This window comes from Oncorhynchus tshawytscha, linkage group LG09, assembly GCF_018296145.1.
Source record: "Oncorhynchus tshawytscha isolate Ot180627B linkage group LG09, Otsh_v2.0, whole genome shotgun sequence".
Taxonomy (NCBI): Eukaryota; Metazoa; Chordata; class Actinopteri; order Salmoniformes; family Salmonidae; genus Oncorhynchus; species Oncorhynchus tshawytscha.
Genome location: NC_056437.1, coordinates 69,544,338 through 69,560,476, shown reverse-complemented (window position 1 = coordinate 69,560,476; position 16,139 = coordinate 69,544,338). Strand labels below are relative to the sequence as shown.

Sequence of the window (16,139 nt, the reverse complement as noted above, 5' to 3'; positions counted from 1 at the left end):
TGCTTTTTGACCTGTCCCCAAATTAATGTAATAGGTTCAAAGTTTGTTTTGATATTTTAACCTGCGTGTCCTGATCGCATTTGGTGTGGGGGGGACAAAATACATTTATGCACGATGGCGCACACACGCAGTCGGTTTGGGTTCCATGTAATACAATCAAGAGCAGTGTTTGGGTTTCTTCTTTTTTTCTATTTTTTTTGCTCCATTTTATACATTTCTTCAAAATGAGAGTTGTTGGTCAGGGTCGATTTTGGCCTTCTGCGTCCAGAGATCTATTTCTAATTCTTGAACATATAGCTGTACAGTATTTAAATCTCCACATATTTTCAAAACAATTTTTGTTCATCAACAACAATTTAAGTTTTATGCTTTTGTTAATAAGTAGTCAGGTTTCATGGATTTCATGTTCTTTATAGTCACACACACAATAATCAAAAATGTACACTGAAGTCAAAATTATTGTTAGATTCTATACATACAGTACAAATGTATTTGCTTTTTGTCATACTGTACACTTGGGGAAAGAAATGTGCTATCTAGAACCTAAAAGAGTTCTTCAGCTGTCCTATAGGAGAACCCTTTGAAGAATCCTTTTTTGGTTCCAGGTAGAACCCTTTACACAGATGGTTCTACATGGAACCCAAAAGAGTTCTACCTGGAACCAAAAAGGGTTATCCTATGCAGACAGCCAAGAAAACCTTTTGGGACCCTTTTTTCTAAGAGTGTAGATCTCAAGTTTAGCACATCACAACCAGTCATTGCTACGACTATTCTTTGACAGCACAACTCCTTGACAGCACACTGAACGTTATAGAAGATAAACAGTCTAGTATTAATATAGTATTAATATATTTACTTTAAAAAATGTAATAATAGATCATGTTCAATGCGTTCAGCCAATTCATCAAGACAATCACTACTTTTAAACTGAAGTAAATAATGTCATAATAAAAAATAAAAAAATATAACAAAGTTAAGTCAGAAAACTCATACAATTACCTGGCAACAATACAACTAGAACTCATACACCCAAACTATTTACATTGAAATTGTAATTCGTATTCAAACAAAGCCATTACTCGTATCTACTAAGTGAACATTTTGTTTTTTTAAGTTGTTTTTTATTTAAGCCCTTATAATTCAACTCACAAAACTAACCTTTCATGCCTCTCCTGGCATCAATACCTCTGCATCAGCATTCGTATTACAAGGCCTTCACTCATTGTTTGCGTATATGTTGTCATCTTCTTCATAGTCATTCTCCCTTCCAGATTTACATGAAGTGAGCAGCTCCAGGTCTAAAGACTCACTGTCTTCATCGTAGATGTCTTCAGCAAAATCCCTCTCTGTGATGATATCTGCATTTTCATAGTCGGACTCATCTTCCTCACTTGACTCTGGCCCTTCACCTTGGTTGTTTCCACACTTGTTCATGGATCCTGGAGCATTCCTGAGGATGAATACAAACATTTGAGTTACATGCCTGGGGACAGATTCATGAAACATTACTTAGGGAAAAACCTAAGGAAAAAAATGAGACAGACTATCAGACTAACATTAGCTCCTGTACATCAAAACCAAAAATGGATAACCAGAAAGCTCAATGAAAACTTAAACAAGAGTTTGAAGTGATGGTGGAGGAAATAGCAGCCAGGAAAAGGTTGCTGTTGGGGAAACTTCATAACTGCAGGTTCATTGCAGAGACCAAAAAGAGAGGATGGGCGAGAGTGGCCGAGCCTGTCTCTGCCATCGGGGGTATGGCAAGGGACGGTGATGCCATAAAAAACAAGTGTTCTGACATCAAGTCGGCTACTAAGAAGAAGGGAGCCGAGAGACCATTTATGTGGACCAGCTGGAGGAGAAGGTGTCGTCCATCATAGAGATGGTGGTAGAAGGACTGCGCAACCGGTAGGTTAGTTACCTACTTTAGCTAGCAAACGTGTAAAGACATTAAATCCAACGTAGCTAACGACGTTCACGTTAGCTAAGTTAAGCAAGGTCCTCTTTGCAAATTTACGAGATAGGGTTAGCTATTTAACACTTATTGAATATTGTAATATATTGTTAATTACTAGCTTGCTATATAGTGCGTGTTTAATTTGCAATCTGGCTGTATTTAAATATCCGGTAGCCAACTGTTTCTGTGGAGCAAGAAAACATGAATGGTTACAAAAGTACCCATGTGTCTTGAGACAAGGGTTTAGCTGTCATAAAGTTACGTTTATCTTCTTAACTTTTTTCTGAGGAAAAACCTAATTCCAATAACTATTTTGAGGAATAGCAACTTTGCTTAACTTTCTTCTTAAGTCTATATTTTAGGAAAAAATGCCAGTTAAGAAGAAATGTATTTTTAAGAAGGTTTCGTGAATCTGGCCCCTGGACTGCAGGTCAGGATCTTGGCACAGGTTATCCTTTCATAACTGCAGACATTTTTTATCATTATTTTTGGTGGTAAGCAACTTCCTTTTCACATGTATTCCTGCGTGGCATCCTTTTTTCAAGTCTTCCATCTTTGCTTTTAACAAAGGTTTCTACGTTGACATAGTCCTCTTCGTCATTTTCCTCACTCGCTGACACACATCACGACAAGAGAGACACCACAACACTACATTAAGAGAGACCTAAGACAACAACATAACATGGCAGCAACACATGACAACAAAACATGGCAGCAGCACAACATGGTAGCAGCACAAAACAGGGTACAAACATGATCGGGTACAGACAACAGCACAAAGGGCAAGAAGGTAGAGACAACACATGACTTACTCATTATTTTTAATGGTAAGCAACTCCCTTTTCACATACATTCTTGCATGGCATCCTTTTTTCAAGTCTTCATCTTTTCTCTTGTTGACAAAGGCTTCTACGTTGACATAGTCCTCTTCATCATTTTCTTCACTCGCTGCAACCACAGTGTTTTCATATGTGCTAATGTTATTGGCAGCTGAGGGATTGATCAGTTTAATTCATATAAATAACGTCAGTGAATATATGCATGAATAGATATCATAAACAGTACAAAACCATAACAAAATTAGGGTTGAACAATTACAGTAATCAAAATGTCCAGGTTTTCAAGATATCCTGGTGGGAGGATTCCCTATTTCCTAATGAATCCTTCCTGATTTTCAGGAATCTTCCAACTGGGTGTTCTTGAAAACCTGGGTATTTTGCAGCCCGAACCTGAATCCTGTTTAGAGGAGCTAGATCTTACTTTCTCTTGGGTTTATCATAATAGACTGATCTCTGCTGCTTATCTTCTTCCAGACTAGACAAGGAATGAACAGCAGGAGGAGGAGCAGTAGCCCACATATTGCACCAGGGGTAATAATGGGGACTATGGATGCTATGGAGAGAAACACCATATTCAACATCTTTCAGAAGACCACATTTTATAATTCGCATAGCTATCAAATTCTTCTGCAATGTAAAACATTGGTCTTAAACAAATATTGCAAGAATGATAGGACTGATAATATCTATACTTTTTCTACTCACAATCCTTACATATGGCCTTCATGGTAATGCACTTGAAAACATAAAAATAAAATGTATTTTACCTCGAATGCCGACTGTCAGCAACTCTGTCTTGGTAGAATGGAATGACAGGGTGGAGACATTAACTTCATAAACACAACTGTAGTTCCCCTGGTCTGTATACTCTGCAACAGGAAAGTGAAAGGAGGCAGAGTGGTTGACTGCTGGCTCAGTTTCAGTCCTGTTGGACCCAGAAAAGTCCAGATAGAAGAGGCCTCCAGGATACTGTGGCTGAATGGAGCAGGTGATGGAGAAGCTGTGGCCCCTGGTCACCTCTGGCCCCTGAAGTCCCCAGAACATCCCTCCATTTGGAGCATTGAGAGAGATGTTGGGCTGTAACAAGACAACTAGCAAAAGACAAGAGCAGATTGTTAACGTGTGCACTAAAATTCAGCATAACAGTACTCTTTCTCGACAAGAGAACACTATGTTAGAATACATTATGAAGAGATATCCAAACTCTTGCATTAAAGAACGTATAATCTCGGAACCCAGTGTTCCTCTTGCTGATGGTGTTCACTCATTAATGTTTAGTTGCTCACCTATAACAGAGAATTCAACAGAGTCACTTTGAGGGGAGCTGAAGTCTCTACTGGATACCCTTGACTCATACTGACATCGGTATGACCCCTCATGGCTAAAGACCACTTTAGGAACGTTGAAGATGACAGAGTTGCTACTTGTGGTTTTGTCCATTTTGAACGAGCCTAAAGTCTTCTTTAATTTGAATGCTCCACCCAAGTGTTGGGTTGTGACGGAGCAGATGATGTCAACTCCGTCACCCCAGGCAACCTCTGTGGCAGATCTCAGATTTATTTGGAGCTTTTAGAGGGTCACTTGCTGTTCCTAGTCCACCTGGTCGTGCTGCTGCTCCAGTTTCAACTGTTCTGCTTGCGGCTATGGAACCCTGACCTGTTCAGCAGACGTGCTACCTTGTCTCGGGCCAGCTGTTTTCGATTCTCTCTCTCTACCGCACCTACTGTCTCTATCTCTGAATGATCGGCTATTGATAACCCAACTGACATTTACTCCTGAGGTGCTGACCTGTTGCACCTTCTACAACCAAGGTGATTATTATTATTATTTGACCCTGCTGGTCATCTATGAACATTTGAACAACTTGGCCATGTACCGTTATAATCTCCACCCGGCACAGCCAGAAGAGGACTGGCCACCCTTCAGAGCCTGGTTTCTCTCTAGGTTTCTTCCTAGGTTCCTGCCTTTCCAGGGAGTTTTCCTAGCCACCATGCTTCTACATCTGCATTGCATGCTGTTTGGGATTTTAGGCTGGGTTTCTGTATATCACTTTGTGGCATTGGCTGATGTAAAAAAGCCTTTATAAATCAACTTGATTGATTGATTCGTCACGGAGAAATCAAGGTGTAAAATAGTCAAAATAAAGCCAGTTAAATAATTGTTTTGCTGTGGATCAGAGCAGAATATCTCACCCCCTTATAAAAAGATAGCAGAACAACAATTAGTTAGGGGCTGGGGTGGAGGACATTTCCACGTATTTTTGAAGAAATAGTGAATCGTACAAGGCTGCCAATACATTTGACCTTGTCATCGCAACCCGTGCTGCTGTTTTCGCATCAACTTTTTCTTCCACTTTGACAGAGTATTTTGTGTAGATTGCTGACATTTGAATCCCACTTTGTAACAACAAAATGTGGAAAAAGTCAAGGGGTGTGAATACTTTCTGGAGGCACTGCTTATGTAACCTTACAGAAGCTGGCATTGATCAGTTTGTGGCAGAAGAATTGCTGCAATGCGTGTGCAACAAGTTGCTCTAGCGTCTACTAGTATGTCACTAAAATCTGTTATGCAAAATCCGTTTTTATAAAGCATTTTAGTGCACTCAACTGTAAGTGTTGTTGCGGTCTTACTCACCAATAGTGATGTCCATGGAGTTGCTTGAAGAAGAGCTGATCATTTTCTGACCGTTCTGGGTTATCTGTTGTAAACAACTGTACCATCCCTGGTGTGCAGATTGCAGACTGGACAATGTGAAAGTCTTACTGGTCTGAGTGGTTCCAACTGCCTTGGTCATTATTGAAGATCCCCCCATATATAAGGCAAATGTTGCAGAGATGGGAATTCGCTGTGGGACAGAGCAGATGAACTGGGCCGTTTCACCAGGTGAAAAAGCTGAATGGGAAGGTGTTCTAGAGAGGGTAGGTCTCTTCAGGGTTAAACCTGTACAAAGGTTCTGTGTATTAGTTACAAGATACAGATACATGTAGGACTCCATTTCACGTTCTGTCCTGTTCACTGCACAAAACTGAACATACATACATTCAAATCACAAGCAGCAGTATTCTAAATGATTGGTGTCGGAAGTGTCGACCCCAGGCGTTGTTTAACATCTTTTTTTCTCTCTTTACTGTTTCTGCAATCATGTCACTACATGATAAAACCACTCCCTACCTGAGAGGCAGAAAACACCAGCATCTTCACCATGATTACAGTCTTCAACTCCAAAACTTCTGTGTGAGCACTCTGAGAGGTAGCTTTCACTACCAGAGCAGTTCACATTATCCAGCCAGGTTGGTTCACTACCCTGACCAAAATGGGCACCAAGAGGGGCACCTACAGCACTCCCACAACCCAGCTGTCCACACACCACCGCAGCATCATTCATATCCCAGTCGTCATCACACACTGTTCCCCACTGGCCACTGTGATAGATCTCCACTCTCCCAGAGCAGCGACCCTTCCCATCGACCAGCCTGACCTCGGCAGCTTGGAGGTGGAAAAAGACTAACATTAAAGTCAAGGTCATTTACAAGGCACGGAACTGGGTGGTTTTTAGATGATGAAATGAACCTCAGGACATCATGCATTTCATGATATCAACTGTGAACAGATGTGTCATGAAAGAACTTGGAATGGCAAGACTATGTGACCCTCTTACCTGGGCAGACAACACCAGCATCCTCACTATGATGACAGTTATGTATTCCAAATCCTCTGTGCGGGCACTCTGTGAGATGACGTTCACTACCAGTGCATGCAACGTCATCCAGCCAGATAGTTCCACTGCCTGGACCATATTGGCCACTACTTCGGACTTGGTTTGTAACCCCACAGTCCAGCTGTCTACACACCACCTCAGCATCTTTAATATCCCAGGAATCATCGCAAACTGTTCCCCACTGGCCACTGTAATAGATCTCCACTCTTCCTGAGCAGCGATCTTTACCATTGACCAGCCTGATCTGGGAAGTGACTGTCAGGTAAAAAGACATGGGAAGTCATTCATCAAAATTCACAGGTTTGCTTAATTGGCCATCTTTATTTATAAACGTATTTATTAACAACTCAGCGAATGTATCTGATTGTGCATCACACTATGACTTTATTTTTTATAAAGAATATGCTATAAACATTTTGTTCATTCAATGGGAAAAAAGTAATTGCCACAACTATCTCAAGGAGATTCACTTACCAGCAGGTAACACATTTAGTGGATAAACTAATAGAGAAAAAGAAATGTATGAAATTAGTGGTAGGCAGTCTCAAAATATATGTATGCAGTAAATGTACAGCTGAAACCACTTGATACTGTCAGCAAAATCATACTGAAGTCGAGCCCACAGGCAGTCTTCTGTGGTTCATCGCATGAACTGTCACAAGCATCAATCCACATGCTCAAGAAGTATGCTGTGTGAAAGATTTTATATTTATTTTTATTTCACCTTGATTTAACCAGGTAGGCCAGTTGAGAACAAGTTCTCATTTACAACTGTGACCTGGCCAAGATAAAGCAAAGCAGTGCGACAAAACCAACAACACAGCGTTACACATAAACAAACGTACAGTCAAAAACACAAAAGAACATACAAATTGATGTACAGTGTGTGCAAATGTAGAAGAGTAGGGAGGTAGGCAATAAATAGGCCCTAGAAGCGAAAAAATTATTACAATTTAGCATTAATACTCAAGTGATAGATGTGCAGATGATGATGTGCAAGTAGAGATACTGGGGTGCAAAAGAACAAGAGGGTAAGTAATAATATGGGGATGAGGTAGTTGGGTGTGTTATTTACAGATTGGCTGTGTACAGGTACAGTGATCGGTAAGCTGCTCAGACAGCTGATGCTTAAAGTTCGAGAGGGAGATATAAGACTCCAGCCTCAGAGATTTCTGCAGTAGATTACAACTCTGCCCCCTTTGGCAGTTCTATCTTGTCGGAAAATGTTATAGTTAGGGATGGAAATTTCAGGATTTTTGGTGGCCTTCCTAAACCAGGATTCAGGTTGTTCTGACCTCAGTCAGAGGCTTGACTTCCTGTTAGGGAATAGGTTAGGTAGTTTAGACTGCACACTACAGCTCACTACCACTTCCACACTCCATTCCCCCAGGTGCTGATCCTGGTTGATAAGCACATCACATTAAGGTAATTCTCAGCTTGCAAGCTGTGAGGTGGCTGGTTTTGTTTGGTGGCCATGAGCAATGTTCCCTTGTAAGACGTGGGTACGCAGCTCCCCCAGGACTGCTGCGCAGAAGAAATATCAACCTGAGCAGAGACACACGAGATGGAACTTCATGAAACTTTACTAGAGTTTCCACCCCGTTAGTTAACACTATCAACGTTTCTCTTCACTGTGGGAATTGTGATCGAATCAACATAATATTAGCCTCTTTCAATGCAATATACCGAAACAAAACAAACTATGCAAGACTCCATTGACAGGCACGAGCGGTCATGAGCAGCTGCTATTGTGTTGAGATCAAAGCGAAGAACCGCATGTAGCCGCGTGTGCACATTTGTTCATAGGCCTATTCTTTGCTAATTAGTGAGTTATTAGCTCAGTAATAGCTAATTTCTGGTCAGCAGTGGGGAGTGATTCTAGCTATCTTTGAAAATCGAGGCAGATAAAAAGATTTTTAATGTCTTAAATGGGCAGTGTTGCATTTTGAGACAGGCATGAATAAGCTACGTAGTAGGGTAGCATACATTTCTGTCTGATTTGCTGTCATAATAATAATGGTCTGGGAATATCAATGCATTTTTATTTTGCATCGAACATCAAACAAGACAATACAACAACATTTTCACTCACATCCTTGTCTGAAGGATAAGTGGCTAAACGGCTTGTTTTTAAAAGTCTCATGGAATGTAGGCCTACATTGAACACTACACATTGGCTGCTGCTGTAGGCTGTATCATAGAACAGTTATTTCAATAGTTATTTCCATGTTAAAATGCTATGGGATGCATTTTCTCCATTGTTTTTGATGGTACAGTAGGCCTCTTTGGTAGGCATATACTATGAACAAATAGCCACAGTAGAATACTTATCCAGTGTTAAAACTAACTTACAGCGGGTACAGCCTCAGTGTTCACAGAATTTTCACAACGTTCAAGTATGCGCTCAGACTTGTGTGTAGTGACAAAATAAATTTGAGGGAACATTGGCAATGAGAATTTTCATATGTTTTTGAGTCTTTAGTTTGGGCATGCCTTTTGTATTTTTCCTTTTTGTACATATTTAGATTTCGTCACCATCTGAACCAACTTTGACTGGCCGAATAAGAGGTCAGCTAGCAAGCTGTGAGGTGGCTGGTTTTGTTTGGTGGCCATGAGCAATGTTCCCTTTTAAAATGTGTGCATGCGTGGGCACGCAGCTCCCCAGGAATGAATAGAAGGTCAAGAGAGACAGAGCTGGCCCTGGACGAAGGTAAAGTTGCTGTCTCTGGGCACATGTACATTCAACACCTAGTCATAGAGAACCGCAGGGTACACAGGATTTGGAGTTAACTAGCCTGGAAGACCAAGTTTGTTGAATTTAGTCAATAACTGAACTGATCAATTAGCTCAGTTGGTCAGTTCAGTGATTGACTAAATGTGACCGACCGACTCAAATTGGTCTAACATAGCAAAATTTGAAATGGTGTTTTTATTTATTTTTTATTTTTACATTGAATACAAGTAGAGACTCAGAGCTACAAAGTATATATCATACACTACAGTTGAGGAACAATAGGAAAGCAATTCTCTGAAAGTTGATAAACTTGTAAACTCACCTTTGAGAAAATGGCCTTTGAATATTTTTGGTACTACTACTGGAGATCCCTTTGTCTACACCCATTCAGCATCGTTCACACCCTCTCAAGTTTTAGCCCCACCCATCTCTTTAAGGGTTGATCCGAGCGTTCTGTACTAACAGCAGCAGTCAAGCACCCAAGCTAACTTGCTAGCTACTTCCAGCTCACTGAACATTACTCGCCCGAGGAGAGCTGGTTAGGCTGTTATGTTATCCAGAGCGTTGGTGACGGTAACTGTGCTGTCAGATTGTCAGTTTATATATTCAGAGTGTTTCGCTCTCGGGGCGTTCAGAGCGCAGACTAGACGCTCTGGCAGATGAGTAGGGTTGATCCGAACTTTCTAACCTCACAACAACTGGCTAACTTTGGCTAGCTTGTTACCTACAAATGAGAGTACACCCCACTCTGATGTTATCGACTGTAACTGTGCTGCTGGCAACAATTTAATTACGCTTTTTTGCTGATGTTTACTGACACCGGCCATATTTAACGTGTAAGTTATTCGGTGCTCTGGCACACTCAGACGAGAGTGTTCTGAAATCGGAGTAGATGGCCAGACTGAATTTACAAAAACACCCGGAATGGTTACTTGCACAGACATGTTTTGTTAAGACATGTAGATAGATAGCTAGGTAAACAATGAACCATAATCCCAACTCATGATGTTACTACCCTGCATGAATCTGCAGGTAGTTAACCAACCAGGTTCAATGATAGCTAGCTAACATTAGGCTATAGCTAGCCAAGGAAATTGCTCTGAGATATGAAAAATAAGATCATACACGTACTGTTAGCTAGTGAGCCAGCCAGCTAATGTTAGCTAGCTAGCTAGGTAAACAATGAACCATAATACCAACTCATGACATTACTACCCTGCATGAATCTGCAGGTAGCTAACCAACCAGGTTTTCCTGAAACAAATTCAACACACCTGGTCTTTTAGGTCAGTTAAAGCAAAATCCTGCATACCCTGCGGCTCTCCAGGAACAGGGTTGCCTGCCTCTGACCTACAGTTGAAGTCAGAAGTTTACATATACTTAGGTTGGAGTCATTAAAACTTGCTTTTCAAACACTCAACAAATTTCTTGTTAACAAACTATACTTTTGGCAAGTCGGTTAGGACATCTACTTTGTGCATGACACAAGACATTTTTCCAACAATTGTTTACGGACAGATTATTTCACTTATAATTCACTGTATCACATTTCCAGTGGGTCAGAAGTTTACATACACTAAATTGACTGTGCCTTTAAAAAAAAAAAAGAAAAATTCCAAAAATTAGGTCATGGGTTTAGAAGCTTTTGATAGGCTAATTGACATAATTTGAGTCAATTGGAGGTGTACAGTACCTGTGGATGTATTTCAAGGCCTACCTTCAAACTCAGTTGCTGCACAGCAAGGAAGAAGCCACTGCTCCAAAACTCTCATAAAAAAAGCCAGACTACGGTTTGCAACTGCACATGTGGACAAAGATTGTACATTTTGGAGAAATGTCCTCTGGTCTGGTGAAACAAAAATAGAACTGTTTTGGCCATAATGACCATCGTTATGTTTGGAGGAAAAGGGGAGGCTTGCAAGCCGAATAACACCATCCCAACCATGAAGCACGGGGATGGCAGCATCATGTTGTGGGGGTGCTTTGCTGCAGGAGGTACTGGTGCATTTCACAAAATAGATGGCATCATGAGGAAAGGAAAATGATGTGGATATATTGAAGCAACATCTCTAGACATCAGTCAGGAAGTTAAAGCTTGGTCACAAATGGCTCTTCCAAATGGACAATGACCCCAAGCATACTTTCAAAGTTGTAGCAAAATGGCTTTAGGACAACAAAGTCAAGGTATTGGAGTGGCCATCACAAAGCCCCGACCTCAATCCTATAGAACATTTGTGGGCAGAACTGAAAAAGCGTGTGCGAGCAAGGAGGCCTACAAACCTGACTCAGTTACACCAGCTCTGTCAGGAGGAATGGGCCATAATTCACCCAACTTATTGTGGGAAGCTTGTGGAAGGCTACCCAAAATGTTTGACCCAAGTTAAACAATTTAAAGGCAATGCTACCAAATACTAATTGAGTGTATGTAAACTTGTGATGAAAGAAATTAAAGCTGAAATAAATCATTCTCTCTACTATTATTCTGACATTTCACATTCTTAAAATAAAGTGGTGATCCTAACTGACGTAAGACTGTCAGCATTGTCAGCATTGTGAAAAACTGAGTTTAATTTAAATGTATTTGGCTAAGGTTTATTAAACTTCCAACTTCAACTGTAGGTGCATAAGCTGATTTCTCACATAAATGCACACATTCATTCAGGTTACAGAACCAAGTCCCTTTGACAAATGCATCCGTTGGCTAGATAACACCTCCCTACTTCTCTTTACAACTTTGACTCAAGAAACAAGTTCAGTATGTGAGATGAAATGTCTGTTTTAAAAATATCTGACAAACCCAATGTTTCTCTTTCAAGTTAACCCTGTCAACCCCTCTCCTCAGAAAGCGTGTTTGAAAAAAAAACTGCTTCTAAAAAGGGGAAGTATGATGGATAGTGAGAATGTCTATTTAGTAGAAACAAAATTCAATTGAACCAAAAGCATGTACATGCTATGACGATGAACTATTAACTGCTTATAAGTAGCTCATATATCCATTTAGTTTGTTTGTTAGATTTTGAACCCTAGAATAAAGTGGTGGACACTATGTGACCTTGGTTGGATTTCATCTTACACCTCACTCACATTTACCTCAAGGTTGTTTTTTTTTGCCTTAAACTATTGTACTTCTAACCAGCCACCATAACTACTTCAGAAGTGACCTACTTTCATGTTTTATTCTTTCACAATCTTCTATGTGACAATTGTTTTTCTCTCAAATGAAATTAAGTGAGAAATAACAGACAAAAAGGCTATATTAACGCACTTCAGTATGTGTGATAACTCCGGTCCTTCCCTGAACTTAATACCTCCTATTCATACAGATCTTATCCAAAAACCAGCCGTTAACATGAATTTCAAGCAACGCAGTGTTCTCCCTTTGCTGACAAATATGAAATTAAATTGCACGTTTTGGAAGTTAAACTCACCCATTGTCAGATAGAGGAGACTTTTCAATATTTTGATCTTCATTTCAGAAATTAAGAAAGGTATTTTCTCTTGTAGAACTGAATAAGCTTTCTTGTAAAATGTGTGATGACCAGTCTCTGTCGGAAACTGTCTGGTGATTTTGCTGTGCCCAGCTCCTCTGTTACTTCCTACTTTTTTGCTGTTGTATCTAGGGTAAACAGTTTTGTTGCTAGTAAAGCCCATGTACCCTGTTTGATTGATAGACAAACCAGGGAAAATCAAAAGTGAGAGCTTGATGGTCTTGACCTAAGGAAGTAGATTAGGAAGGCAAAGGCCCAAAATAGCGAGTCGAGAGTCACACCTTTTACTTCCCAGTGCTCATACTATTTTTATGGTTGGACCTTGTCTCACTTGGTGGAACACCTTCTTCTCCCCTTCAAAGAAGAATTGGAGACATGACAGTTCATCTCAAAAACATGCAATGAGGATCCAGTTCAGTTTAATGCAATCACCCAACAGTTAGAACACATAATGCTAGTTCCTCAACAACACTGGAACTGATCAAAGACACAAAGTGACACCCCACCAATGCATACATCTGAACTACAGTTTGGAATTCGACCCAATGGATCAAATATGCTGAACATTTTGATTGGTTACAAAAAGCTAAATCAAATAAAGCAATATAATGTCTAATTTAAGTGTCAACTGTAGCAACTGTAGTTGTTATACTATTGCATCTGAATTATTATTTAACTTTATTTACATGTCACAAAGGACCAAATCAATGTGTTGAAGCAAATGAGTTAAGTTTATTTTTTTTTACCTAGGCAAGTCAGTTAATAACAAACTCTTATTTTCAATGACAGCCTAGGAACAGTGGGTTAACTGCCTTGTTCAGGAGCAGAACGACAGATTTTGACCTTGTCAGCTCAGGGATTCGATCTTGCAACCTTTCGGTTACTAGTCCAACGCTCTAACCACTAGGCTACCGGCCACCGCTGTTACTTTTCTTAATCGTTTTGATAAATGTCTTCATTCATGTCATGTGGTACAGCATTGTCATAGAAAGAGACATTAAAGTAATCTTCACCATCATCTGCACTATTCATTTTCTCATGAGACCCGCCACACACCCTTCCTCCTCTTTGACATAGACATCCTCCAATTTCCCACAGATGTGCCCTTTTTCCTTCCCATTCTTCTTTTCGCCCTTCACTCTCTCTCCAGACCTCTGTCATAGCAGACGTTTTCAACGTTCACATAGTCCTCCTCCTCTTCGTTGTCCTCCCCTCTGTTGTGTCTGGTGTCAGTACCTGTTGCATAACAGTGTGCTCATGAATATTTGCAACAGCAAAGTCTGGGGAATAAAAAACAACAACTTCCAAACAACATTATGCATCAACAAAAGTCTTTAGGCCGATTTTGAGATGCTGCTTAACTTAACTTTTCAAACTCAAGGCGTAAATCAAGTTCAGATTCAGCCGTTGAGTTTACAGCATCGTGATATATCACGTACGTTTCAAGCAGAAGCAGAAAGAGCAGTGCTAACCCACCAGTCCTTCCAGAGGCGATGATGGGGACCATGGATGCCGAGGAAAAGGTCAGTATTTGAAAGGCTGAGACCTACAGATCAATACTTGTAGATAGCAAATCAATATAATATAAAAGCAAAACAAAAAAGGATGGTAAGTAATGTTACAATACTAAGAAGCAATGTTCAATAACTTTATTTTAAAGCATGTGTTATTTTACCTCTAATGGTGACAGCTAGTTCACTATTACCCGACCTGAATGACCAGGTAGAGATGTTGACTACATAGCTGCAGCTGGATTTCCCCTGCCAAAAACACCAAGTGTTAGGTTCTTATTTTTCAGAGTAAATAACTAATGGTCATTAGAGAAGCTTAACCAAGTTTAATTGTTCTCAAAGGATTGACACAGCTGTATTCAGACAGCAAAACATTTTTCACTATCACAGTAATATACATCCCACTTAAGACACTCCTCCTTCTCTCCAATCCTTACATCTTATAGTTCAACAGGAAGAAGGTAACCAGATACTAAACCCTGATTACTCCCTTAAGGGGAAATGACCTCACCTCCTGACCTCATCCCCTCCTTCCCCTAGTCCACAGATGTCCATCTGTCTCCCCTATCTCAACCTGTTGTTCTCCTCCCTTCCACCCAACACATTCCAAAGCTATCTTTCCTCCTACAGAGAACCATTAACTTCTTTCACTCTTTCTATTCAAGCCTTATTCTCTATTATTTTTTAAATATCTCAATGTTCAAAGTTTATCCGATTCCAACAATATCAAGAAGCTGATTAAACAGCATGATCATTACACAGGTGTACCTTGTGCTGGAGAAAAAAGGCCACTCTAAAATTTGCAATTTTGTCACACAGCACAATGCCACAGATGCCCCAAGTTTTCAGGGAGCATGCAATTGGAATGCTGACTGCTGGAATGTCCACCAGAGCTGTTGCCAGAGATTTAAATCTTAATTTCACTGTCATAAGCCGTCTCCAACTTCGTTCTATAGAATTTTGTACTACGGCCAACCGGCCTCACAACCGCAGACCACATGGAACCACACCAGCCCAGAACCTCCACATCCGGCTTCTTCACCAGCGGGATCATCTGAGACGAGCAACCCAGACAGCTGACGAAACTGCATTTGCACAACCAAAGAATTTCTGCACAAACTGTCAGAAACTGTCACAAGGCAGCTTATCTGAGTTAAAAATTCATTAAAAATCCTACAATGTGAATTGCTGGATTTTTTTCTCTCATTTTGTTTGTCATAGTTGAAGTGTACCTATGGTGAAAATTACAGGCCTCTCATCTTTTCAAGTGGGAGAACTTGCACAATTGATGGCTGACTAAATACTTTTTTGCCCCACTGTCTTCCTCATCAATCTTTGCTAATTTATTAAAAATGAATACAGATACTATATTTACATAAGTATTCAGAGCCTTTGCTACGAAACTCTAAATTGAGCTCAGGTGCATCCTGTTTCCATTGATCATCCTTGAGATGTTTCTACAACATGATTGGAGTCCACTTGTGGTAAAGTCAATTAATTGGACATGATTTGGAAAGACGTGAGGTCGAAGAAATTGTCCGTTGAGCTCGAGGATTGTGTCGAGGCACAGACCTGGGAAAGGGTACCAAAATATTTCTGCAGCATTGAAGGTTCCCAAGAACACAGTGGCCTCCATCATTCTTTCTTGGTGGTTCCAAAGTCCTTCCATTACTCTTCCTATAGCTGGCCGCCTGGTCAAACTGAGCGATCGGGGGAGAAGATTCTTGGTCAGGAACCCGATGGTCACTCTGACAAAGCTCCAGAGTTCCTCTTCGGAGATGGGAGAACCTTCCAGAAGGACAACCATCTCTGCAGCACTCCACCAATCAGGCCTTTATGGTAGAGTGGCCAGGTGGAAGCCACTCCTCAGTAAAAGGCACATAACAGCCCGC

General features: G+C 40.6%; 1 protein-coding gene and 1 long non-coding RNA gene across 2 annotated transcripts; both read right to left on the bottom strand.

The window, feature by feature from the left end:
• Positions 1-390: 390 nt before the first annotated feature.
• On the bottom strand, positions 391-12,829 carry LOC112258524. Its single transcript, XM_042327322.1, has 9 exons — positions 12,677-12,829; positions 6,989-7,015; positions 6,455-6,769; positions 5,968-6,300; positions 5,431-5,736; positions 3,564-3,887; positions 3,218-3,349; positions 2,770-2,905; positions 391-1,450 (listed from the first exon to the last, which is right to left on the bottom strand). Exons 1-9 carry the CDS (start codon positions 12,717-12,719, stop codon positions 1,216-1,218), a joined length of 1,851 nt encoding a protein of 616 aa, XP_042183256.1. The 5' UTR covers positions 12,720-12,829; the 3' UTR covers positions 391-1,215.
• Positions 12,830-13,147: 318 nt separating this feature from the next.
• LOC121847211 lies at positions 13,148-14,948 on the bottom strand. Its single transcript, XR_006084149.1, has 3 exons — positions 14,412-14,948; positions 14,213-14,295; positions 13,148-13,972 (listed from the first exon to the last, which is right to left on the bottom strand). It is a non-coding gene; the product is annotated as an uncharacterized LOC121847211 (long non-coding RNA).
• Positions 14,949-16,139: the final 1,191 nt, after the last annotated feature.